The sequence below is a fragment of the Apodemus sylvaticus genome, chromosome 2 (genome assembly GCF_947179515.1).
Source record: "Apodemus sylvaticus chromosome 2, mApoSyl1.1, whole genome shotgun sequence".
NCBI lineage: Eukaryota > Metazoa > Chordata > Mammalia > Rodentia > Muridae > Apodemus > Apodemus sylvaticus.
The window spans coordinates 146167881-146193580 of NC_067473.1; the positions used below are offsets into that span (position 1 = coordinate 146167881).

At 48.0% G+C, this 25700-nt stretch overlaps 1 protein-coding gene across 1 annotated transcript in view; it reads left to right on the forward strand.

Moving 5' to 3' along the window:
* Hrh1 (histamine receptor H1) overlaps window positions 1-23546 on the forward strand; it is an 86082-nt gene extending 62536 nt beyond the window's left edge. Inside the window, exon 2 of the mRNA XM_052172638.1 lies at window positions 20825-23546. Coding sequence (XP_052028598.1) covers window positions 20860-22326 — 1467 coding nt within the window. The 5' untranslated portion in view covers window positions 20825-20859 and the 3' untranslated portion in view covers window positions 22327-23546. The remainder of the gene's footprint in view (window positions 1-20824) is intronic.
* The last annotated feature ends 2154 nt before the right edge of the window (window positions 23547-25700 follow it).

The window sequence follows — 25700 nt, forward strand, 5'->3', positions numbered from 1 at the left end:
CCCAAATCCAGGACCCCAGAGTTCACTTGGTTAGGACCAGCAGGGTTGCACAGGTTCTTTGAGGTCAGGGACAGGATCAGGTGCGCTCTGAGGATAGTACAATTTCCACCTTTCTTGCCAGGAAGTTGCCTTTTCTTCCTTGGGGTGGCAGATTGTTCAGAACCACTTGAGAAGGGCCCCAGGACCAGGCCTGGCCTCTCCAGAGGACAAGCAGGGAAGAGAGGACAGAGGCAGTCTTGCAAGGTACAGGCAGCCTCTGAAGCCTCTAAATACCCCAGGGAGAGCCTCCTGGGATCTTGGCACCAAGGACCCAGACATGACTCAGCCCTCTCTGTCAACACCCACAGTCTGAGCAAGTCTGCTTGGCAATTAAGCAATTAGAGCCCAGCTTGATAAGGCTTAGAACTGAAGTATACAGAACTGAGAAAACCCCAGAGAAGGAAGTAGGTGAACTTGCCTTGTGAGGTCAAGGAATACCTGACAGGAAGTGATGTCAGAGCTGGGAGTTAGGAGCCAAGGGAGGGCCTTGGTGTTTCCTGGCAGAGAAAACAGCAGTAGACACAGGTAGGTGGCGAGGTGCACTTGATGGGACTAGGTGTGGAGGCTTAGGTGTCCTAAGGTGTTTGTGTAGAAGCAGCCTCTCTTTTGGCCCTGGGCCCCTCCACAGACATATCTCTGATGGGGGCGTAGGGAACCGGAAGGAGACTCTTGGGGAAAGCCAAGTTGATTCATCGCGCAAATGACTCGGTGTCCGTCCAAGGATCAGGATGAATGACTGTGGTGGGGAAGAGAAGAGAAAGGAGAGCTAAAGGGCACACTGAGTCAGGCTGGAGGTTTTAGGAGAAGGGAGGGAGATTTGAGGGTAGGCACACGTCAGAGCCAGTGGCACAATGGCGTGGATCCCATAGAACATTAGGATCCTGCCTCTTTAAGACCTCAGCAGGGTTTTAAAAATAGGTTTTAGACTTCCTTTTTTGTTTAAATCATATGTATGTGTGTGAGTCTGTGGAGGGAAAATGTGCACGTGTGGGTGAAGGTACTTGCCAAGGGCAAAAGATGGCACCGGGTCCCCTGGAGCTGGAGTGACAGGTTCATAGTCCTAACTGCCGAGCAGCCCTTCAGTCCTCCAGGAGAGACTTTAGTGACTTCAAATATATGCACGGATGCCCGTGTATATAGCTACAGATATATGTCTCCCCATGTGTGCATATTTATAATTCGATGTCGGCTGGAATGCGCTGGGTGGGAAGCACCTGCGTTTACATATAGCTGGGTTTTTGTTTTAATCTGACAGTGAAAATCCGGCAGACCTTGGAGCAGGGCACGGAGGTGGCTGGAGTCGTGGCTGTATGGGACGTTGTCTGGCTTCTGTCTGGAGGATGGATGGAGTAGGCAGTCCAGCGGGGAAGCAGCTGAGGCTTCCAGGGGAGGCTTTGCCCTCAGTTGGCAGTGAGGGCCGGGCATCAATCAGCCCCTCTGTCCGCCAGTGTATGGTGTGGTTTGGGGGTTTTGAGGCAAGGTCTCCTCCCTATGGAGACTGGTTTGAAACCTGAGATGTTCATGGTCCTGCCTTCCCCCTACATCCTGGGCTCATGGGTGCGAGCTGCCCCCAGCTTATGTAGAGAGTTTCCAGGAGAGACTAGGAGTGCCGAGACAGTAGCTGCCAGGAATATCTTCCAACCTGCGGGTAATTGCGAGCTGGGGCTTTTTCATGTCTTTGTGTAAACCCACACCCAGAAAGAAGTCTATGCTGGCTGCACGGAGCTGCAGGGAGGCACCTGACTCGCCTGTCTTCCTGCAGCCGGTGGGGCTGTCGAAGTGAGGCCACTCTGTCCTTGGTCCAGCATCCGGGAACTTCCTCTCTCCTTAAGTGAATACGATCTATCCTTACATAACCTTTCCTTTGGGCAAACAGCCCAAAGTGAGTGAGGTCGGCTGCCTGCAGCCAGAGAAACGATGGCTGGGGAGCCTGACCAATTAACCATCAGGACAGAAAGTTCTTGGAAGAGCTGAAGGCACAGGCCCTGTTCCCCATGCTCCCTAATTCTCAAGGGACCAGGGAGAGAGGTGGGCATCTTGTTTACGGACCCATCTCCAGCAGCTCAGCCAAGCATAGCACCTGCTACCATGTTACTGCTTAATTAATAGTTCCTGAATATATTAATGAATTAGCATAACATGAAACCCAGCAATGGACGACGGTATTGGGTCTGAGCTGGATGAGTCAACCGCAGGACTCACTCACTGCTGGGTCTCTCCGCCTGCTGGGTGTTGGGTTCCGGTGGCAGATTACAATTTTGCGCTACATTGAGGTCATGTGGAGGGTTTCCAAGACTAAACCCTAGGCCAGTTAAGTCAGAATTGTGTCCTAGGTGGTACTCACACCACAGTCCTTAAAGTTCCTTGTGTAGAGCTGAAAACCACTAGGCCAGGTGCTGGAGATGCAGCTAAGTGTCTCATTTCCCTGGCTCATGTGAGGACAGAAGTACCCGTGACTTCATTCATTCGTTCATTCATTCATTCCAGCATAGTGTTAGAAACCTGAAGAGAAACTTGAAATTCCATCACAGCATGATTAGCACTCAGGACTCTGACTTGAGTTTTGAGTCTCGTACCAGGAGAACCCTCAGAACGGAATATCTCACCTCCATAGCTTACTTCTGTCACTGTCTGAGCCTACTTCAGAGCCTACTGAAGGACACAGAAAAGCTTGAAAGACAAAAATAGGAACGTCGAAGATAAGCTTTGTGAGTGGTCATCAGGATGGACCAGCAAGTAAAGACACTGCTGGCAGGCACGGCAACTTAGGTTCACTATGGGACCCTGTAATAAAAGGACAGAACTGATGTCTGCATGCTCTGTATAACAGTCTCTCCTCTCTCTCTCTCTCTCTCTCTCTCTCTCTCTCTCTCTTTCTCTCTCTCTCTCTCACACACACACACACACACACCACACACCGTACACATTCATCAAATAAGTAAACAGAGAAAAACATATAAGCTTTTAGGGCTTTGTAGGCTAGGTAGAAGTCCATTAGCGTGCACAAGCGTGTGCACCTGTGTGTGAACATACTTGCTCACGTGTGCAGAGGAGCTCACACATATGCGCCTGTGCTGAGGCCAAAAGAGAAAGCCAGGCGCCTGCTCTCCATCCCGTCCCTTTGAGGTAGTCTCTCACTGAACTTGGAGCACTCTCACCTCCCCCAGCCCCCGCTAGCCTAACTGGCCAGTAGGTCACAGCAATCCTTCTGTCTCAGCTTGACCTCACTCTCTTGGTACTAGGGTGGCACAGTCACTCCTGGCTTTTCAACATGGATGTCTGGGGTCTGAACTAAGTTTCTTATACTTCTTCTCCCCTCCCTTTCTTTTCTTTAAGTTCTGGGGTTCTAACCTAGGGTTTCATGCATCCTGGCAAAGTGCTCCCAACCCTGGTTAAGAGTACTGGTTGCTCTTGCAGAAAACTTGGGCTCAATTCCCACTACCCACAATGCTGTTCACAACAACCTGGCAATCTAATTTCATGGCATCTGATGCCCTCTTCTGGCTTCTATGGGTACTGCATGAACATAGTGCCCAAATGACCACTTGGGCTATAACATTCATATACAACTAAAATAAATGAATCCTGAAAAAGAAATTTGAGACTCTGCCTTACCACATTGTTTAGGTCTACTCTGAACTTGAGATCCTCCTGCCTCAGCCTCCTGAGCACTGCAGTGACTGATGGGCTTCGCTTTGAGTGCCCTGTAGTGCTCAGGCGGACTTAGACCTTTTCCTTCATGGATGAGAATAGCCGTACTGTGATGAGACATTGTCTCGGTTTGTGTTTGTGTTTTTGTCTCCGCCCTCCCTTTGCTTCCAGGAGCATCTGAATAAAGCTCTGGGGTGGGAGGCGGAGGCTCTGATGCTCTTCTTCCATGGGCTTAGTTCCCCTTCCCCAAGGCTGAGCCTTCTTCACAGGCGCTAGCTAGAATCCTCTAGAGGTCAGGTATGTTCAACTGTTGTCAACACGTTCGTGGCTATGGAAAGTGTCCACGGAACACAACAACCATGCCTGGGCTTTGCATGATATTTTCCCTTCTAATTGCCATCAAATGATTATGTATATTTGGGGTAGAAGATGGCATTTCGATATGCTAAGTCTGCCATCTTGTCCTCTTATCACCCACCCTTCTGAGGTTCTCAGCACCCAAAATCCTTTCATCCAGCGGTTTGGGGATGCTCCACAGAACCTCATTAAGCACAGCTGTCCCACTGTATATAGAAATCTCCACTCAGTAATGAGGCTGAGCCTGGAGACCAGGCCCCCTCAACTCCTACCCTTCCTCCACAGCCTCTGCGAGCCTCCCCTCTCCTCCCTGTCTCTGTTGGTAGTGTCTTTAGATGCCTTGAAGAAGTGACATCACAGAATCTTTGCATTTCGGTAACTATCAGTGACATAAATGGAAGTGCTTTTAAAAGTAGGTTCTTTACAAGATAGGTAAGGCAAAAAAAAATGTGGGCTAGGAAACACACAGATCCAGTAAAAGGGGCGGTGATGGAGGTGATGGAAGGAGAGACGGGTGTAGGTTTAGGGAAATCGCTCTTTGTCTCATTTCTTTTTATGTGTCTGCACCACATGTGCCTGCAATGCTTATGAAAGCCAGAAGATGGCGTCAGATTCCCCTGGAACTTTAGTTGCAGATGGTTGTGAGTCATGTGGATACTGGAAATAGAACTCGGGTCCTCTGCAAGAGTAGCCAGTGCTCTTAGCACTGATCATTTCGCTCCAGCCTCCAAGAAAGGGCCTTCTGATTGATAAAATTTGGGGTCTGTGGGATGTGAGACAAGAGGCAGGCCTTTCCAGTGGCCTGAGAGAGAACTGGAGTTTGAATCTCAGCCTGGACCCAGCAGCCTTCATGCAGGAGAAGGAAATGGGAGGGTGACCAGCATCCAGGCATTGTAGGGAGACCTAGAGCAGAGCCCCCAGGAGGTGGCGCTGGCAGGAGCCCCCACGACAAGCCCATCAGCAGAGGATCCTGGCCTCGGTGCCTTCTTCTGGTGCTTAGATAAAGAAACCACTGGAAATGAAGACAGGAAGCTGTGGGCTCAGTTATTGCCCTGGGGGACCTTGTTCCTGGAAAAATTGGGAATCAATTCACATCTGATTGCTTCTCCCTAAACCTGGCTGAGGAGGCAAGGATTAAATTAAAGACTAGATTCCTAAACCCCAGGCCAGACCTGGACTCTTCTCCAGCATTTGGCCTGGTATATCTTTTCATAGTTGCCTGGGTAATTCTTTTCTCTCTATCGATTAAATTTTTATTATCAGCTTACTTGTGCATATTGTTGGGCCAGAGAATTAAAAAAAAAGAAGACCCACATATATAACGTGTCTCAATTCACTCAGAGCATTGAGGAGTCCCAAAATAACTTCTAAGCCTTTCCAGTTAGTAACTTCACACTCATGTGGCACCGTATGACATCTTCACCACATGTATGCAATGTCACTCCTGCTTCCTTCTTTCTGTGGCTGTGTTAGAGCCTTCAGGATCCTCTCTGTACTTAAAGTAGGCAGCATTGGTCTTTATGAGCCAGTCTACCCCCTAAGCTGCCCTGAAAGAACTGTGCCTCATATTGAGTATGCAGTCTCCCTGTCTCTGTCTCTCACCCCTCCTAGAGTAATCCCTGCCTGGCACTCAGATTATTGTTTTTAGCACATGCTAGATAGCATGCAGCTTTGGTCTTTTTGTGTCTGGGTTATTTACTTTACCCTCTATCCTCCAATCCTCACCCCTCGTTACAACAAGCCATGGGGCACAGTTCTTTTTCATGACTGAATAGTATTTCACTATGTATACACACTGCTTCTTTCATCTCTCCAACCATTGATCTTTTACCCGGAAAGTCTTATGATCTCAGTCTAAATACAAGCATTGTGCAGAAGCTCTGGCTGTAAGGTGGGTGTCAGTGGGGAGCCTGCTACAAACACAGCACTCCAGATGCCGCCTCATGCATTTTAAGTTGAGCCCCAGGAAATGTGTGTGTGTAGTAAGATGCCCAGAGTCCTGACTTAAGCCAGGCTGCTAGTGCACACTTATCATTGCAGCACTTAGGAGGTGGAGCCAGGAGGAGCAGAAGTTCAAAGAATTAATTTGAGGGCAGCCTGAGCTACATGAGGCCCGGTGTCCCATTAGTAATACAGATCAAAGAAGGCATGCAGAATGGTCCCTCGGTTTCCTTCCCTGGGCGCAGCCTGCAAAGCCCTTTCCCAGCATCACGGACAGCGTGATGACATCACTGCATCCTGGGTGCAGCGTGCATGCCAGTGTTCCTTGCCTCTGCTCACCACTCATCTATTGTCTATAGCTTTAATTCGATACTTTCAAAGGTGCTGCATCAACAGAATCATGCAGTGAGCAGCCTTCTGAGTTGGGCCTCTCTCGTCAGGGTGCTCGGGGGGGCATCATTCATTCACATTGCTGTGTCTGTCAGCAGCCTGTCCTCCTGTGCTGCAGAATGGAAGCCAGGGCTTCTCGGAGGCGAGACATACAACTGACCACTGAGCTACACCAGAGCTTCCAGGCCGCTCCTGTTTTAATGCTGAGCGGTATTCTCTGCTCTGCTACATTTGGGGGCTACTAGCACACGGCATCTGGGTGATCCACCAGTAAGCTCTTGTGTAAACACCACTTCCTTTTCTCTGGGACAATCAGGGGCTCATTGCTGAGCTGTAGGGAGCCACATGTTTAGGACTCTAAGTCACGGCCATACCCTCTTCTGTGTGTCTGTGAGGCTTCTGGTGCCCATTGGGAGTATGCGAAGAGCATGGTACAGTCTCTGCATGCTCCCGGGTTCCTGCCGCTGTTCTTTATCTCAGTCATTCAATATGTGTGCAGGCGTGTCTGCTATGCGTTCTGTTTGCATTTCCCTCGTGGACAGTGGCATTGAATGTGGTGTGTGTGTGTGTGTGTGTGTGTGTGTGTGTGTGTGTGTGCTCTATCTCCTGGTGAAATGTCCCTTCATGACATTCCCCTGTCTCCTGATTGGATTGTTTGGTCTTTACTGTTGAGTTTTGAGAGTTTGTTTTTTGGTTTTGGTTTTGATTTGGTTTGGTTTGTGAGGCAGGAGATCATGTAACCTAGACTGACCTCAAGCTCACAGTGAGCTTCAACTTCCAATCCTCCTGCCTCTACTTCCCCAGTGCTGCGCCAATGAGCGTGAGCCACTGTGTCCTGCAGGAGCTCTTCATGTGCACTAGATGCTAGTCCTTGGTGGCCGGGTGACTCACACATAGGTTCTTCTTGGCTTTTCAAACTCTTAGCAAGTTCTATTGCAAAGTTTAGCATTTTGATGAACTCCACTTGGACATTTTTTTCTCCTTTATGCCTTGCTTTTGGCCTCAAGTCTGAGATATACCAGCCTAGCCCTGGAGCTTGGAGGTTTGTAAAGTGTCATATTTTACTGTTTAGTATGTAAACCAGCATGACCCTTAGGTTATGCTTTTTTTGCCTGAGGGCTGAGGGATGCTTCGGTACAGTTAACTAAAGCCTTTCTGCTCTTCTTTAAAGTGCCCAGACACCTCTGCCATGTCTGGGAACGGCTTGCTGGCTGCTGGTCCACTCCGTTGTTCATGCCCACCCCAAAAAACCCCAGAGCTGTAAGTGTTCTGACCATGTGACATCTCAAAACAAGGTGAGCAGGATTCTCTACTTTTTTCCAGAATGTTTCATTTACTCTAGGTGTGGCAGCACATACTCCTGGAATGCTAGCACCTGGCAGGTGGCTGGTGAGGAGTTCAAGGCCAGCTTAGGCTACATGAAACCCTGTCTCAAAATCAAACCAGGCTAGTGAGATGGCTCAGTGGTTAAAGACAACTGATACCAAGACTGACTAACTGAGCTCCCACACACGCTGTCGCATACCCAGGCCTCACTAAAATAAACAAAATATAAATAAACGGCACAATTAAAGTTTGGCGGTTTTATTATTCTAGTTCTTTTGCATTTCTACATAAATGTTAGAATAATCTTTTTATTTAATTTTGATCTTTAAGTGTGTGTGTGTGTGTGTGTGTGTGTGTGTGTGTGTGTGTGTGTTATATGCTTGACTGCAGTGCCTCCTGAGACCAGAAGAGGGCATCAGATCTCCTGGAGGTGGAGTTACAGGCAGTTGTGAGCAGCCTGACCTGGGTGCTGGGAGCCAAATATCCATCCTCTGGAAGAACACAGTGCAATGTTAACCAAGGAGCCATTTCCCCAGCCCTACAACAATCTTACCCGTATGTGTAAGGCTTCTTGCTGTGAACTGAGAGTAACTATATTGAATCTAAATCTCACTGGGGAACTATTGACTGTGCTGAGCCTCATGGTCTATGGTGTGAGCTCTGGGTGTCTCCAGTTACTTCCACCTTCTTAGTTTTTCATCCCTGAGTGGTTGTTCCAGCATGAACATCTTCTTTAAGTTCTTTATCTGAGGACCTGCTGCCTTCTGTGAGCTTCCGAGTGTCCCCACCTACTCCTTTCTCTGCCCGTGTTTTCTCACAAGAGGAGATGTTCTCATGAGAGTAAGATGATTCTTTCAGCTGCTTCCCAGATTTTTTTCCTTTGTCCTTAGTTGCTGTGATTTAATTATCATGTTTCTTGGTGAGGAGTTATCAGAGCTGTAACTCATTTACAATTCGTTTGGTTCTAAATTTGCTGGGTCTACAGTGTGATGGTTTGAAGTGACCCTCACAGGCTCATAAGTAAAAATGTCTTCCATAAACTTAGACAGGGAGTTCTTGTCCCCCAGGTGCAGCACTGAAACCCTGAGGAGATGGAGCCTGCCTGGTGAGAGAGACCACAGGTCCATCATCACATGAATGAGCCGGGGTGATCCCCCTCCAGGGAGCTGTCCCACCATGCTCACCTCCCCTGCTCTGAGGCACTGAAATCCCTCTGAAACCATGAGCTGGGATAAGCCTTTGTTGCATTAGTTGTTTCTAACAGGCATTGGGTCACAGCAATGATGAAAGGAATGGGTTCTGCATCTTCTGCCAACTTTAGGAAAATCTAGCACCTCCCCCCAGTATATTTTTATCCTTGCTATCTTGTATCCTTCTGGTATTATTGCATGAATATTACATCCATTTTATTAGTCCCATAGCTTCTTGGCGCTTGCTTGATTATTTTAAATCTAGGCTGTTTCCCTCTGGTGTTGGAATTGAGTAATTTTTTTTTTTTGATTAATTTTCCAGTTCACTCACTCTTTTTGTTTTGGTTTAGTTTTTTTGTTTACTGTGGTAGATTAGACTGGTCCTGGACTTGTGGCAATCCTCCTGCCTCTGTTTCTTATGTGCTGGGTTTATAGACACGGCTACCTAGCCAGTTTACCTGCCTTCTCTCTGCTCTTGACCTCATCTATGAAGTTTTCATTTCAACTATTATTATTTTTATCCTAAAATTCCATTCAGCTCTTCCTTATATCTTCTGTTTTTCCTGAGACTTTTGTTTTTTTTTTTTTTTCACTTATCTCAGGCACGTTTACTTTTGAACACTGAAATGCTTTATGACAATTCTTCAAAAAGATTTTTTTTAGATTATTGGGAGATTGTTGTTGCTTGTTTATTGCCTCTTTAACTTTTAAATAATGTTATTTAACTTTATTTTTAATGTGTGTGTGTGTGTGTGTGTGTGTGTGTGTGTGTGTGTGTGTGTGTGTGTGCAGGTTCCTGGAAGGGACTTGGAGTTGGAAGAGGGTGTCAGATCTCTTGGAAACAGAGCTAGAGTTACAGATTATTGTGAGCTGCCCCACATGTGTGCTAGGAAAGGAACTCAGGTTCTCAGGTTCTCTGAAGTACAGCAAACATCTTGACCAGTGAGCCACCCCTCTAGCACCCATTTTTGTTTGTTTTTGAAAGAGAGTCTCTTGTATTCCTTGGATAGGCCATGGATGACTTGAAATTCAAACTTTTTTATCCTACCTCCACCTCTAGAATGCTGGGATTGCAGGCCTGCACCGCCAAGACAGGTTTATATAGGACTGGGATCAATCCCAGGCCTTGGATGATAGGCACACATTCTAATGACTAAGCTGTGTTCTCAGCACATGTCCCTTAAAAGTTAGAAAGATCTGAAGGATCTGTTTGTTTTAACTTTTTGTGTATGAGTTTTGCCTGTATGCCTACCTCCATTATGTGCATGCCCACCTCCAGAAGGCATCATATCCCCTGGAACTGAAACTACAGCCATTTGTAGTATATCTGGTGTAGGTGCTGGAAACCAAACTTGGATCTTCTGCAAGAGCACCGAGTCCTCCTAACTGTTCGAGCCATCTCTCCATCCCGTATCTTTTACATTTTTATTTATAGTATGCCCATTATATAACACAAGTGACTTCTTATGGAAATGTAGGTGCTTTTCTAGACTATGTTAGGGGACCTTGGGTCAGGATTCTGTTGTACGTTCTCCGGTAGAAGAAGGAGTCCATATTGGGAGATAATGTTGCACCATTGTCTCTATATAAGAGTGAAGTCAGATACCCCACTCAGCTTCTGCTGGCACTAAAAGAGGCTGGATGCTCCTGTTCCCCAAGTCCATCACCGTGGGAATAAAGGGAACTAGAGACCTGCTCTCTAGTGCTGTCTGTGGGTGCCCCAGTCAGTGTTCTGTTACCATGACCACATATATCTTATAAAGTGCTTAATTGGAGCTGGCTTACAGTTTCAGAGGCTTAGTCTGTGGAGGGGAGCATGGTGGCATGTAGGTAGACTTGTGCTGGGGAACTAGACTCAGATCCACAGCGGGCAGGAAGAGAGTCACCAGAGCAGGACTGTATCTTTGCTGACAAGAATGCTAGCGCCTTCTGCAGGACTTGGCAGGAGTACAGCCATTTAAGACTGAAAGGTTGCCATTTTTCCAGGCTACTACTTTCTAAGGCCTTTAACTAGACACTGTGGGCTTTGCTTGAGGATTCTCGTTCTGTCTGCACTCCTGGTTCCTCCCTGTACCCCCATAGTTCTATTCCTGTGGCCAAGAAAGAGTGCAGAAAATGCATCCTCACATCCTTGGGCTTCCAAGTTTCATGGTTAGTTGGCCTTTGCATCTCCAAGACCTGTCAGTCTTGTGCTTATCTTAAAAATAATGTCTCGTCTGGGTGTACTATATTGCACATCTTTAATCTCAGCACTCTGGAGGCAGGGGTAGCATATCTTTGTAAGTCTAAAGATACCCTGACCTACATAACAAGTTTTAGGACAGCCAGGGTAAAATAGTGAGACCCTGTCTTTAAAAACAAAAACAGTGTCTTGGAGCTGGAGAGGTGGCTCAGTACCTAAGAATAAGAACTGTCCTTGCAGAGGACCCAAGTTCAATTCCCAGCAATTACTAACTACATCAGGCAACTCAGAACTCCATGCAGCTGCAGCTCCAGGGTATCCAGCGCCTCCTGCAGGCTTCTTTGAGCAACTGCACTTGGGTTTATATACCCCACATCCTCTCACACACAATTAAGAATAACAATCTAGAATCCTTTCTGGGGATTGGTCCATTTGCTTAGTATTTGCTTTTGAAATTGATATCATGATGTGCAAGCCTCTCACACTACTGGGCTCAATCAAGTGCTCCTCCTGCCTCAGCCCTCCAGGTCGCTGGGACTATAGGAACATTGCAAGATTGTCTAAGGGTTCCAGCTGTATTTAGTAATAGAAAAAAAAACATGCCCGCCCCATTACTAAGAAGTAGAAGGTACAGAACATTAAGATGCAGTCTGGGAAGGCAGGGGCGATACCTGCTGGTAAGAGCTGCCCACTGCAGGATGGCAGTGGCTGAGCCCTGTCTTTCTATCTAGTCACAAGGAGGATTTCCTTCAATAAAGATTGTGTGAATGAAAGAATGAATAAATGAATGAATGAATGAACAAATGAATGAATGAGTGGGCAGACGGATGAAAGCAAAACCGAGTGAAGGAGCATCAGCTGGCGTCCACAGACACACTGGCTCCCATTTCTGCACGTTCTTGGTTCTGAGACAAACCCCATGGTATTGAGTCTCCCTCAGTGTGGGAGCAGGGTGACAGCCTGTCAGGACTCAGGTTACTTGGCTGAGGGAGACAGATAGGGGAGCACCCAATCCCTGGCGCACTCGCCCGCACCACGCCCAACTCTTCTCTCTTTTGTTCACTGTGGTTTTATAAATCTTTTTTTCCCCTGAAGCAGAGGACATTCTGGGTAACATTGTTTTTTTGAAGTATCTTTCTCAAAGCTGAATCTTCAGGGATTTGAGAAAAAAAAGAAAAGAAAAGAAAACTTCATTCCTCGCATCCTGAGATGATACTCACGTGCTGGGTTGGGAGTTGCATTGACTAGTTCTGTCTAACCTTAGCCTAGATGTTCATATTTTCCATTTCCTGACATGTTTATTTAAAGCATTTATTTCCTTCCTTCTCTTCCAGTGAAAAGGAAGACTAAATTGGAGGTGGGGGGGAGGGTGGCTGGAAGGTCTGGGAAGTCGGTGTGCTGTGGTGCGGCCCTTCAAGCGAGGCACACTCTCATGGCTGCCGGACTGGGTTTATGAAGCCTGAGGCTGGACGCAGGGCCCGCACACTCTGCAGGCACTCTGTCACGGAGTCACACTCCCATCCATTGTCACCCCACCTTGGGTCTCTTGGTGTTGGTGTCAAGCTCTGTAAGCCTCAGTTCTACATCTTAGGGGAGGCCATTAGTGATGTGAGGGGTGAAAGAAGGGACCACTCCCAGTCTGATGGATCCAAACTCCTCCTCCTCACTGATGCCCAAAGCCAGGGGGAAGGAACAGCAGACTGGAGCCTTCCACACATTCCTTTTGGGGGGCCATGTACCTCTCGGCACCCCTTTCCTGCATTCATCTGTCTGTGAGGGCAGCCAGACAATTAAACAGTTATGATCTCCTAAGGCAGTGGTACTCCACCTGTGGATCTTCAGCCCCCTGTAGGTCAAATGATCCTTTTACAGGGTCACATATCAGATATTTCCGTTATGATTCATAACAGTAGAAAAATTACTTATGAAGTAGCAATGAAAATAATTTTATGGTTGGGGGGGTCACCACAACACAAGGAATTGGATTAAAGGGTCACCATGTTAGAAAGTTGAGAGCCACTATCCTAAACCCTCATACCATGGTAACATGGAGAGATGGGGACATCCTGATGACTAACTCAGAAGTCAGCCATGACAACTCAGTGTGTACCCTTACCAAAAAGCTATGAGATTAATGAGGTGTGTGTGCACACTTGCATGTATGTGTTTGTTTGTGTTTGTGTGTGTGTGTGTGTGTGTGTGTGTGTGTGTGTGTCTGTGTACAGTTCCTTTAGTTGTTTGACTGAACTTAGAGCCTCGCACATGCCTGGCCTGTGCTCTCTCCACCACCCATGCAGCAGTTAAGCCTTGGTACTGGCTGAAGCTGTTGCTCTGTTAGTCAGCTGGCTTGCTATCATTTAGATGGCACTGAGGCTGGACATGGCTCGGCAGTTAACAGCACTGTCTGCTCTTGCAGAGGATCCAGGTCTGGTTCTCAGCACCCACATGGTACTCACAACCATCTATAACTCCCCCATCCTCCTCCTCTGACCTTCCCAGGCACAGCACACACATAGTGCAAAACAATCTTAAGCACCCACACACATAAAAATGTAAATTTAATATTTGTAAAAAGAGAAATAAATCGGTGGTCCTCAGAAACTTGGAGCCCATCCTGTTTCCCACACTAGTACAGAGAAGATTATTTTAACAGTTACAGAGATCCAGAGCCCTCCGCAGCCTCTGCCTCCTGCACCTGGCCTGCAACCTCTTTCTTAATGCACTGAAATTTTAATATATTATTCTGGCTTGTGATTTTGAGGTAGGGTTTTACTACACAGCCTAAGCTAGCCTTGAACTTATAATCTTTCTGCTTTGGAGTAATTAAAAGAAAAAGTTCAGTGGCCTTATTGAGACATATTTTATATACTATAAGGTTCCTCATTTATACTGTGGGTTATACAATTCAAATACTAAGGGCCAGAGTGATGGCTCAGTGGTTGAGCATGCTGACTACCTTGTAGAGGCCCAGGTTCAGTTCCCAGCACAGCAGCTCACAACCGTCTTTAAAGGAGTGGATCTGGTGTGCTCTTCTGACCTTGCCAGATCCCAGGCTCATATATGCTGCACATCTCTACAAGCAGGCAACACACACACACACACACACACACACACACACACCAGCTACAGCACATTCTGTCATTCTCCCAAGAGTGGTTCAAGAGTCCTCCAGTTCTTGAAACAATTCCTCACCTGAGCAGTAGCTGACAGGTTCCCAAATTCTCAATGCTTTTTAAAACTTCCTCTATTTTTTTTCTCTGATAGAAGACAAGGTATCATTTTTCCTCTGGGAAGAAATACTATTTAACACAAGTAGAATTGTCAAAGAATGCCATGCGCTGAGAGGAAAGTGACAAGTTAGAAAGAACTGGAGGACTCTTGAACCACTCCTTACAAAGTCCTTACAAACTTTCTGTCTTTGTCTATCTGTGTGTCTGTCTGCCAATCTCACTCTGATTTGCTGATTCTGTATAATCACTGCCTTTGTGTTTCACTGTGTGGAGTTTTGTGTGTGTGTGTGTGTGTGTGTGTGTGTGTGTGTGTGTGTTTGCCATTGTTTTTGTTTTGTTTCTAGACAAGGTCTCTGGGGGCTCATTGTATAGATCAGGCTGTCTTCAGACTAGCAAACACATCTGCCTGCTTCTGCCACACAAGTGTTGGGATTAAGGGCATGCATCACCACGCATGGCTCAGCCTGTCGGGACTTTGTCCCTTCTCACTGATTGGCGTCCAGTGACCCTTTTAATAATAGACTATGTAGTTGGGTTATAGTCACCATCCGTTGTCTTGGGTTTCTCTAGGCCATTGTGAATAACACAGTTTGCATGCCTGTTTCCAGTGGACATACATTCTTGGGTCTCTGGTGTGTGGATAGCATCTAGACATGTGATTTCAGCTCCAACAGAAACTATATGTAGACCTCTGAGGAACCTGTGCAGCCTCCCACAGCACCTGTGGCACTTCACATTTTCCCAGCAGCCCTTGAGGCTAACTTGTCTACAGCCAGCACTGGCTATTGTTCTTTCTTAATTATTAATCAGCCCAGTAGACACAGAATGGTGTGTCACCGTAGTAGTGATTTGCGTTTCCCTAGAGACTCACACTATTGCAAATGTTTTCCTGGAGTTGGAAGGCATTTCCTATCTTTTCAGTCTTTTTGGCAAAATGTCTGTTTAGATCCTTTCCTGGTTGTTAAAGCGGATCCATTCCTCGTCTTCTTGTGGTTGTGTGGGAGCAGTTCTTCCTGAAGTCACATGCGCCCTTCCTGATGATGCTATGTCCTAGAAAGGCTTTATCAGACTGTTTCATTCATGCGATCATGACCACCCAATGTGGTCAGCGCCACCGCTTGTCCACACCCTCCTACATGACCACAGTCACAGCTGCAGTGCATTGTGGGTGCATCCTGTATATGTCATATACAGATGAAATGCAGACCAAAGGAACCTCTGCCTTCCACAGCCCTGTGCTTCCTTTTGAAACACAAGTTTCCCGTGGTGCCCATTTGAGACAAGATCTTGTGTTTCCAAGGCTGCCCCTGCACATACTGTGTAGCTCAGGCTGACCTTGAACTCATGCTGACCTTCCTGCCTCAGCCTCCTGACAGCCAGGTTAAACCCCACACCATGCGGGCTCCATGTTGGGCTGTAAGTCTGGTGTACCAATTTCTCCTTTCAGGCTTGAACCTTCACTATCATATCTAAGAAATGTTATATTTTGTTTTAAAATGTGTTTGTTTTCATTTTATGTGTATGCCTGCTTTGTGCGGATGTGTGCCATGCACAAGCCTGGAGCTGTCAGAGGCAGAAAGGGGGTGTTGGATCCCCTGGAACTGGAGTTACAGGTGCTTCTGAGCTGCCATGTAGGTGCTGGGAACTGAACCAAGGTCCTCTCTCTGAGAACAGTAAACATTCTTAACCACTGAGCTCTTTCTCCAGCTGCCAGACACTAGGATGTCGACCTGCACCCCCCGGAAGATCCCTGAGGGCCTCTGTCAAGCTCAAGGTCACCTGCCAACTTCTGCTTTCACTGAGGCTGACCTCTGCAGCAGAGCGCAGATGGCCTTCCGCTATCGGCATCTGCTCTGTGCACACAGATTGGCACTGCCAAGCCAAGCCTAGGGTGTGTGGAAATCATGCCCTCCTAGACACGAGGAGACTGTGCCATCCTTGGCACAGCCCTGTCCATGGTACTTTTCACTTGGAATGGGAGCCAAGAAATTAATGTTTTTACTTACTCAACTAGAAGTGTCATCTATGCCAATGAAGAGAACAGGCTGGAATGGGGACCAGTTCAGAATGTGCCCAAATGGAATCCTGAATTCTCATTCCTTCTAGAGTAAATAAACCTGTTTTTTTTTTTAAAAAAAAAATACAATATATTTCTTTTATTATTTTCAAATGAAATTTATTTTTGTGTTTTTAAAAAACAAATGTGATTGATGTGATTTTTCCTATCATTAAGTTAAGTCAAATCTCATTTCTTGACACCTTGGGAAATATTAAAGATAATGTTTTTCACAGCCCAGAAAGAAACATAAGTGCAACAGAGGTCTGCCCTTTCTCAGAGCCTTTTGGTCAGTAGAATTGGCACCAGCCTGTACAAACAACACTTTGAAGATTCAGTTTTGTCCTCAGATTTTCCTATACCATCATGAGTAGTCTAAGATTAGAGTCTCTGCTTTAATGACCCCCACTCTCTGTTACTGTAACAAAACGCCCAAGGCAGGCTAAGTACAAAGAAAAAAAGATTGATGCAGCTCAGAATTCAGGCGATCAAAGAGCCATGACTGGGCACTGCCAGTGCAGCAGCCTCTGGTGGGGGCAACTTTGGAGCATGTGTGGAAGGCAAAGGCCATAGCATGTGAAACAGGAAGACAGAGAGAGCCCGGAGTCAGGTTCAGGTTTCAGAGCCAACGGTTCTTCCAAGATTTGAGGGTTTACCTTGATCCCAAAATGAGCAATTCCCCCAGGGGGCTGGAGGCCTTATTGGGCTCCTCCCCTGTTGGTGACTAGAAGCCCTCATAGGCCAGTCTGCATCTGCATACAGACTGCACACCTGCGGGTCAGTCTTTTGGAGCAGTGGAGATCGCCACTAACGGTGGAGATCTGCTTGTTTTGTTCTGGGTTTTTTTTTTTAAGGTCATTAATAGCCAGAGATGACCTTTAACTCCTGTCCTGCCTCTACCTTGCAGGTGTTGAGATTACCCACTGTGGGTCTACCTCTTTCTTTATGTTTCAGATTACTATGAACAATTTTTCTAAATCTGAAGCTTCCAAGGAAGGTTAGGCAACTTGTCTAAATGTCCTGGAACAATACTCACCAGTAAGATAAATGATTTCTAAAGTTCAAGTTAGTGCCAGCGCGTGCCTTTAAGCCCAGCACTTGGGAGACAAAGACAGGCAGATCTCTGTGAGTCTGAGGCCAGCCTGGCCTAAAGGGACTACCTTCTCTTCTTGCTATTGCTTTGGCTTGCTTTCACTTATTTATCTGCTCACCTATTTATTTATTTATTTATTTATTTATTTATTTATTTATTTATTTAGACAGGGTCTTTTAAAAAAAGATTTATTTATTTATTATATGTAAGTACATTGTAGCTGTCTTCAGACATTCCAGAAGAGGGTGTCAGATGGTTTTGAGCCACCATGTGGTTGCTGGGATTTGAACTCAGGACCTTCAGAAGAGTAGTCAGTGCTCTTAATCACTGAGTTATCTCTCCAGCCCCTAGGCAAGGTCTTAATGTAGACCATTATGTAGGCCAGGCTGGCCTCAAACTCACAGGCCATGGGTTCTGTTCCTAGGACTGCATAAAGCTGGGCATGGTGGCACATGCCCCTCTTCCCAGAACTTGGGAGATGGAGACAAGAGGATCGGAAGTTCAGGGTCATCCTTAGCCATATAGAGAGTTTGAGTTGGAGGCTAGCCTGGGTTACATGAGGCCCTGTCTCAAAAAACAAAACAAGGACTGAAGATATGGCTCTGTGTCAGAGTATGAACTGCTCTTGCAGAGGATCCCAGCACCCAAGCCCAGCTGTCTTCAGCTGCGTGTACTGCCAGGCCCATGGCATCCAATGGGTTATCCGAGACTCTGAGAGTACCCGCACATACGCATGGACACACGGATGCATGGACACACACACACACACACCTTTTAAACCCGCAGCACAAGCAAGCCCCCCTTCCTCTGAGACGCATGCTGAGCCCTGGGCTTGACAAATGTGCCATCTCTCTGGGCACATTTTCTTCTGTACCCCAGGGAATATCTGACATTTGATATGTGATTGTCACTCCGAGAGGTAGTGACAATCTGCTACTGGTGCCCCATGCACAGAAACTGGGGCATGTTTGCATAGACCAGGCACAGGGCAGACCCCACCCAGAGTAAGGCACCTCCCAGATGCCAGTGGTACTCAGGTGAGAGACCCAAAGGGAGTACACCTAGACCACAGTCTCTGCAAACACTCTCGAGCTGTGTGTCTTTGGGTAAATTCCTTAGCCTCTCTGAGTGTGGGGTACTCAGATTAATGTTATAGATGTGTGAGAGATGCCCGGGGCTTGGCTTCTTACTGCCTGTGGTCCGGAATGTGGAAGGAACACTGGCCCTGGGCTAGTTTCACAGAACTTGAGCTTGATTGGATTTTACTGTTTGTAATTTCTAAAGAGCCTGCTCCTCCTGAAGGCTTTGGCCTGTATCCCCCACTGTACTTCAGAAGGAGCCTCCTAGCATGGAGGAAGGGAGGGGGAGAAGCAGGGGGTATTGTTTTTCTGCTTTTGATATAAGAATACCTTGCCAGAATCTAGGCTACTCAGTCTCCTGGGGGCTAGGGAAGTGTGTGAGGCTGGAGGGATCCGTGTCCCGCCCTCATCCTCTCCACAGGCCCCTGCCTCTCATACCCCTCACTTTCTCTTCAGTCCCCTGTGTTATGTGAGGTCCGATGGGGGTCCCATGTCTCCCATGTTCTCTTCAGTCCCCACTGGGATATGAGGCCAGGTGGGGGTCCCTGTCTCTGTGTGTCCCCACCCTCTTCCCAGTCTCTTCTGAGAAGTGAGACTGGACGGGGTCTGTCCTCTTCCTCTTTCTCCACAGTCTCTGTGGACTGTGAGGCCACTTGGGGTCTGTGTTGGCATGTCTCTGCCTCCCGCCACAAGTGCCTGGCTCTCTTTTAGAAACTGTGTGCATCTGCTTTTCTTTGGTTTTTTCGAGACAGGGTTTCTCTGTATAGCCCTGGCTGTCCTGGAGCTCACTCTGTAGACCAGGCTGGCCTCGAACTCAGAAATCCGCCTGTCTCTGCCTCTCAGAGTGCTGGGATTACAGGCGTGCGCCACCACCGCCCAGCGTGCATCTGCTTTTCAAACTGCAGATCTGAAAGGAGGGAGGAGCACACTGGCTTCTTATTTCCTGGCTAGGTCCTGTCTAAGGGTTGGATACAGCACAGGTACTGCCCAGCCACTGTGACCCTGTAACCCTGCAGCTGCCCAGAAGGGTCCCCAGATGCTGGCATGCTCTGCATCTCCTGACACCAGATTCCTGATCATTTGATCATTTTTACTTAAGGCTGGAAGGCTTCGGGGGCAGAGCACTTGTCTGGGGAGGGTGACACTCTAGGTTTGATTTCCAGTATTGGAGAACATCTTTCCTTACCCCCCCCCATTTTATTAGTCCTTTGGTATTTTGTTTTCTTTTATTTTAAAGTAGCTGGCCCTGAGTGGAGCATGGTGTGGAGGAAATCTCTCTCATGGGCCCTCTGCAGTTCTCTGTGTGTGACCATACCCTTCTGGCCTAGAACCCATGGGTCCCTGAGGTGTCTCTTTTTCTTGGGAAGTCCCCAGCATTCCCTCAAGCCTGTCCCTGAGGCTCCCACTCCTTTCTTGGAATCACAGCAGCCTTTCTCAGGCCAGGGTTGTTTGCTGGGCTTCCTGTGTGGCCATTTCTTTCTGGGCTGGCAGCCGGCTCACAGAGTTCCCCAAGGCTTTTCCACTTCCATGGAACTGCAGGCGTTCCTCTGGCCTCGCTGAGAAGGCTGAGGAACACTCTTTCCAAGTGTTTCCCAACAGTTCCACCCCATCAGCTCCCTCCCAAATACTCCCCTCCAACAGCTGCCCGCTTCCAACAACAATTCTTGGGCAGTGGCATAAGCGAAGAACACATTTAGCTACTGTACAGGCAAGATTGAAGAGTTACTTCAGCAGCTGTGTGACAACAGAATCCCAAACTGCAGCCTCTGAGGTTTTCTTGACATTCCTAACTACATCCAAACTGCCGTCATACCCCAGACACCCCTTCCTCACTTCCTTTCAGGAGTAGGGTAGAGGGGAAAGGGTGATTTTCGTAGCTTGGCATCTTTGTCACAGAGGGAGAATGCTTTTGAGCCTTGCAGCCTCTTTCTGGTCACCGTTTTGTCTCAGGACCATCAAAGAGGACCCAGATGATGAGACTGTTCAGGGCGTTAAGGACATGTTCGAAATTAGACTCGTACAAGGTGCCCTGGTTAAACTCTGGTATCTAAGTTTTTTTTCTCTGGTTTGTCCACAGTGGTATCTCTGATATTCATAATAATGTCAGGGATCCAGCAACTAGTCCCTGGTGGAATGTGAGGACCCCAGGAACACCTGAGTGACTATGTGGTCCTGATGGTGGGATGGGTGTCCACCGCCCCCAGCAGCTTCCACTCTGACCAGCACGGTGCTCGTAGGTGACCTCTGGTCATCTTGTCCTCTGACCTTGATCTTGTGTCTTTCCCCCCAGGGAGGGAGCCATCGCTGGAGGCTGCCCTTGTGCCAATGAGCCTTCCCAACACCTCCTCTGCCTTTGAAGACAAGATGTGTGAGGGAAACAGGACCGCCATGGCCAGCCCCCAGCTGCTGCCCCTGGTGGTGGTTCTAAGTAGTATCTCCCTGGTCACAGTGGGCCTCAACCTGCTGGTGCTGTATGCTGTGCGCAGTGAGCGCAAACTGCACACGGTGGGTAACCTGTACATTGTCAGCCTGTCGGTAGCAGACCTGATTGTAGGGGCAGTCGTCATGCCCATGAATATCCTCTATCTCATCATGACCAAGTGGTCCCTGGGCCGCCCCCTCTGCCTCTTTTGGCTCTCTATGGATTATGTGGCCAGCACGGCATCCATCTTTAGCGTCTTCATCCTGTGTATTGACCGCTACCGCTCCATCCAGCAACCCCTCCGGTACCTGAGGTATCGAACCAAGACCCGTGCTTCAGCTACCATCCTGGGGGCCTGGTTTCTCTCCTTCCTGTGGGTCATACCCATACTTGGCTGGCATCACTTCATGTCCCCAGCCCCAGAGCTTCGGGAAGGCAAGTGCGAGACAGACTTCTACAATGTCACTTGGTTCAAGATCATGACCGCCATTATTAACTTCTATCTCCCCACTTTGCTCATGCTGTGGTTCTACGTGAAGATCTACAGGGCTGTTCAGCAACACTGTCAGCATCGCCAGCTCACCAACGGGTCCCTTCCTTCCTTTTTAGAAATCAAGCTGAGGTCAGAGGATGCCAAGGAGGCTGCCAAGAAACCTGGGAAAGAGTCTCCCTGGGGGGTTGTGAAAAGGCCGTCAAGAGACCCTAGTGGAGAGCTGGATCAGAAGTCAACATCGGAAGACCCCAAGATGACCTCTCCGACTGTCTTCAGCCAAGAGGGGGAAAGGGAAACAGCCACACGCTCCTGTTTCCGCCTCGACGTCATGCAGACACAGTCTGTGCCTGAGGAAAATGTCAGAGCCTCAAAGGCCGATGACCAGACCTTGAGTCAGCCCCAAATGGATGAGCAGAGCCTGAATACTTGTCGGCGGTTCAGTGAGATGTCAGAGGACCAGACCTTGGTGGACCGACAGTCCTTCTCCCGGACCACAAACTCAGACACCAGTATAGAGCCAGGGCCGGGCAGAGTCAAGCCGAGAAGTGGGTCTAACAGTGGCCTGGATTACATCAAAATCACCTGGCAGAGGCTCCGCTCACATTCCAGACAGTACGTGTCCGGGCTGCACTTGAACCGAGAGCGGAAGGCAGCCAAGCAGTTGGGTTTTATCATGGCGGCCTTCATCTTCTGCTGGATTCCCTATTTCATCTTCTTCATGGTCATTGCCTTCTGCAACAGCTGCTGCAGCGAACCCGTGCACATGTTCACCATTTGGTTGGGCTACATCAACTCCACGCTGAACCCACTCATCTACCCCCTGTGCAACGAGAACTTCAAGAAGACATTTAAGAAAATCCTGCACATTCGCTCCTAAGGGCATACCAGAAGGATGTCACAGAGTGGATAGACAACGTCTGATGTCCAAGAGGGAACCAGAGGAAGAAAGTATGGGTGTCAGCAGACCCCTGAGCGTTAGGAAGTGGAATCTAAGGTTCTGGGCTGAGCAGTATGAAGGCATTCCCAGGGACTGTCAGAAGGAAAGCAGGCGGCAGAGCAATTGTGCCCTGGGTAGAATACAGAGCGTCTGAAAGAGACCCAGGCAGAGCACACCTGGCCCTCAGGGACTGTGGGAGTCTCAGATACTCCTTGGAAGTCAAACTCTCTGACTTAAGTTCCTTAGTAACCGAAGCGGGAATGTGTGGCTACAGTTCTTCTGGAGGGTTAGCCTGGACTCAGACTTCCTGAACAAAAGCTATGTGACTGCAGAGACATGCACACGGACGCTGTCCTCTTGACGGGGGTCACCTGGAGAGGCATGGCGGCTCTTCCCTTGCAGCCACACTTCTCAAAACACAGTCCTTCTGAGCCTCGCCTCTCTTAGAGCTGTCTGTCCCACCGTGGACCCGCCTTACCTGCGTCTCAGAGTTGCTTGGAAATTAGGCCGCTCGTGAGTCCATCATTTTCAACGCTTAGTTTGTTTGGCTCTTAAAATGGAGGCAGCAACAACGACCACACAGTAACAGTGTCAAGAGGAGGAGGAAGTGGTTTCTGAATGGTTGTATTTTACTCAAAGGAAAGGCAAGAGAGCCTTGTTTCTTGAAGACTCCACTAGAGGGCTCTCACTCCAGGCCCATGACAGTCCAAGCTGGGGAACAGCCAAGGGAAAAGAGGCCCCTGGGATCATTTGCCACTCATGTCAGAAACTTGGGGTGAGAACTTTGTATGGCCCCAGCTCCTTGTTTGTCTTTTCCAAAAAGGAAGAAATGCCCCCTGTCATGTGCTCACAGTGTTCCCCAGGAGAAGTGACTGGCATGGAGCACATCTCTCCACAGAGGGTGGCCCTTGGAAGGGACACATGTGCTTTTCTCTGTGAGACTGTGTGGTTTCTAGTCACACATGCTGAGTGAATCCTGTTGATGGCATGGGAGAGTCTGGTTTTATTTATGCCACAGTTGGGTTGTGATTTATATTTTAAAATGTAATGTCAAACATCAACATGTGTGACAGTAGGAACCCCTGTAAAAGCTGATCTTTTGTGTCTGTGTTCCTGTTTGCATGATCTGTCCAAATGAGATATTTTTTGCTTACCTAAAACATGACATTTGGAAAGATACTGTTACATGGCTGCTTTGTATCTGCTTTTCTGAGTCTCACAGGCTGGGGGACAGGTGGAAACAAAACCCTGACAAGGATTTCTGTCTGTTTTCTACTCAAATGTATAAATATCCTTTAAAAGGACTTCTGTTTTCTAGAACATGAGGGGAACAGGACCACCATGGCAAGCCCTCTGCTGCTGCCCCTGGTGGTGGTTCTAAGTAGCATCTCACTCCGTCTTGCATCCTGAGACACTCTTGGCACCCAAGCTTCGGGGCGGGGGTGGGGGGGGGTGGGGGGTGGGGGGGGAGGAGGGAGCCTTGGGGCTATGCTGAGGAAGGAAGGAGCTTTGACTTGGGTCTGACAAGGACGAGCAGGGATCAGTGAATACGAGCTGTCAGCTAAGGGATACACAGTGCCCTATGATGATGCTCAGAGTTTCCAGCACTTACCCAGGAGGCTTTCACATGAACCGAAAAACAAAACCTTGGGGTTAGGGTGATGGCTTGGTGGTTTAGAGCACTGCCTAATCATATGAAGGACCCAGGTTCAGTTCCCACCTCCTACATGGCAACTCACCAGCAACTATAACTCTCGTTCCAGAGGACCCAACCCCTTCTTCTAGTCTCCTCGGGCACAAGGCACACACTTGCTGTACGTGCATACCTAAAGGTAACACACACACACACATGAAATAAATCTAAAAGGTAAAGTTGTGACTGGAGAGATAGCTCAGTAGTTAAGAACCCTGGTTGCTCTTGCAGATGATCCAGGTATGGCGTTAGCACACACATGACAGCTCACACCAGTTCTGGGGATCAAGTGCCCTCTTCTGGCATCTGTGGGTACCACACACACACACACACACGCACACGCACACACACACACACACACACACACACACACGCTGCCACTGCCGCTGCCACCGCCACCACCGTGAGCATATGCCAACAGCCAGGCTTTGTGCCTTATCACCACTGTCCAACACTGTACTGGGCTCACCTTGCTTTCATAGCCAGGCACACTGAGAGGTTGAGCAGTGTGGGGTCCACTGTGCCGCGCTGGGATGCGCTTCCTCTCTGCTCTGCCAGCTGTGGCTGCTCCTGTCTACATGGTTGAATCCATCTAGGAATTATGAAAAACCCTGGACTGCATTGCAGAGGTGAGCTTGAACCCCGCCCATTTGGGAAGACTCGGTGATGGGTGGCTTACACAAAATCCAGAAGAAGCCAGGCTTTTTGCCCTAAATTTAAAAAGATATAAAAATAAAAAATCCTCCATGGAGAGGAGTTGGTGGACAAGAGCCTCTAGACTCTCTGATTCCTTCAGGGTTCTCTCCATGGGCTGATTAACTTCAGGCAAGTTCTCTGGAAACTTACTTGTTAAACTTATTAATTTTACCCAATACTGACTTCTGTTCTAATGCTTTGTCTTACTTGCTTCCAGATGCTGAGGGCCCCCCCCCCAGCTGACTATGATTGGTAATAAAGAATTGCTGTACAGACAATGGCTGGGCAGTGAGATGGAAGCGGGACTTTTAAATTGCTTGGGCAAGGGAACAAGGAAAAAGAGGAAAGGCCGTGACTGGGGAGCAAGGAGAGCAGACTCAAAGGCCCGCCTTCAGGTAAGATTCCAGGAAAGTGGCCAGAGGGGCCATTCCTCCAGTTGGGTCTGGGGTAGCAAAGGTGAAATATAGATTTTTAAAGATGTTAACTCAGGAATAGCAGAGGGGAGCATGTGCTAGCCGAGGGCAGTTTAGAAGTGCTCAGCCATTGAGCTAGTCAAGGCATATCAAAAGTAACTGGTGTGTATGTGCCATTCATGTGTAACTCCAGAGCTCTTGGTCAGGTGCATTGCATGAATTATCTACTGGAAGCCAAAGCAGATTGACTAATTCACCACTACACTTCTGCATAACTATGTGCAAAGGTTATGAATTAGTTTGGGTTTTACTACTCCAACAAAAAATATGAGGCAGATTCCTTTGTAAGGAACAAAGGTTTGTGTTGGCTTATAGCTCTGGTTGTTCAGGCTTGAATGCAGGTTTGTTCTGCTTGGTGCAGGCTCTGTTGAGGATTCCTCTAGGCTGCATTACATCTTGATGTCTGTATATATGTAGGTCTGATCTGGTCTGGTGTGATTTGCTCCCTTTCC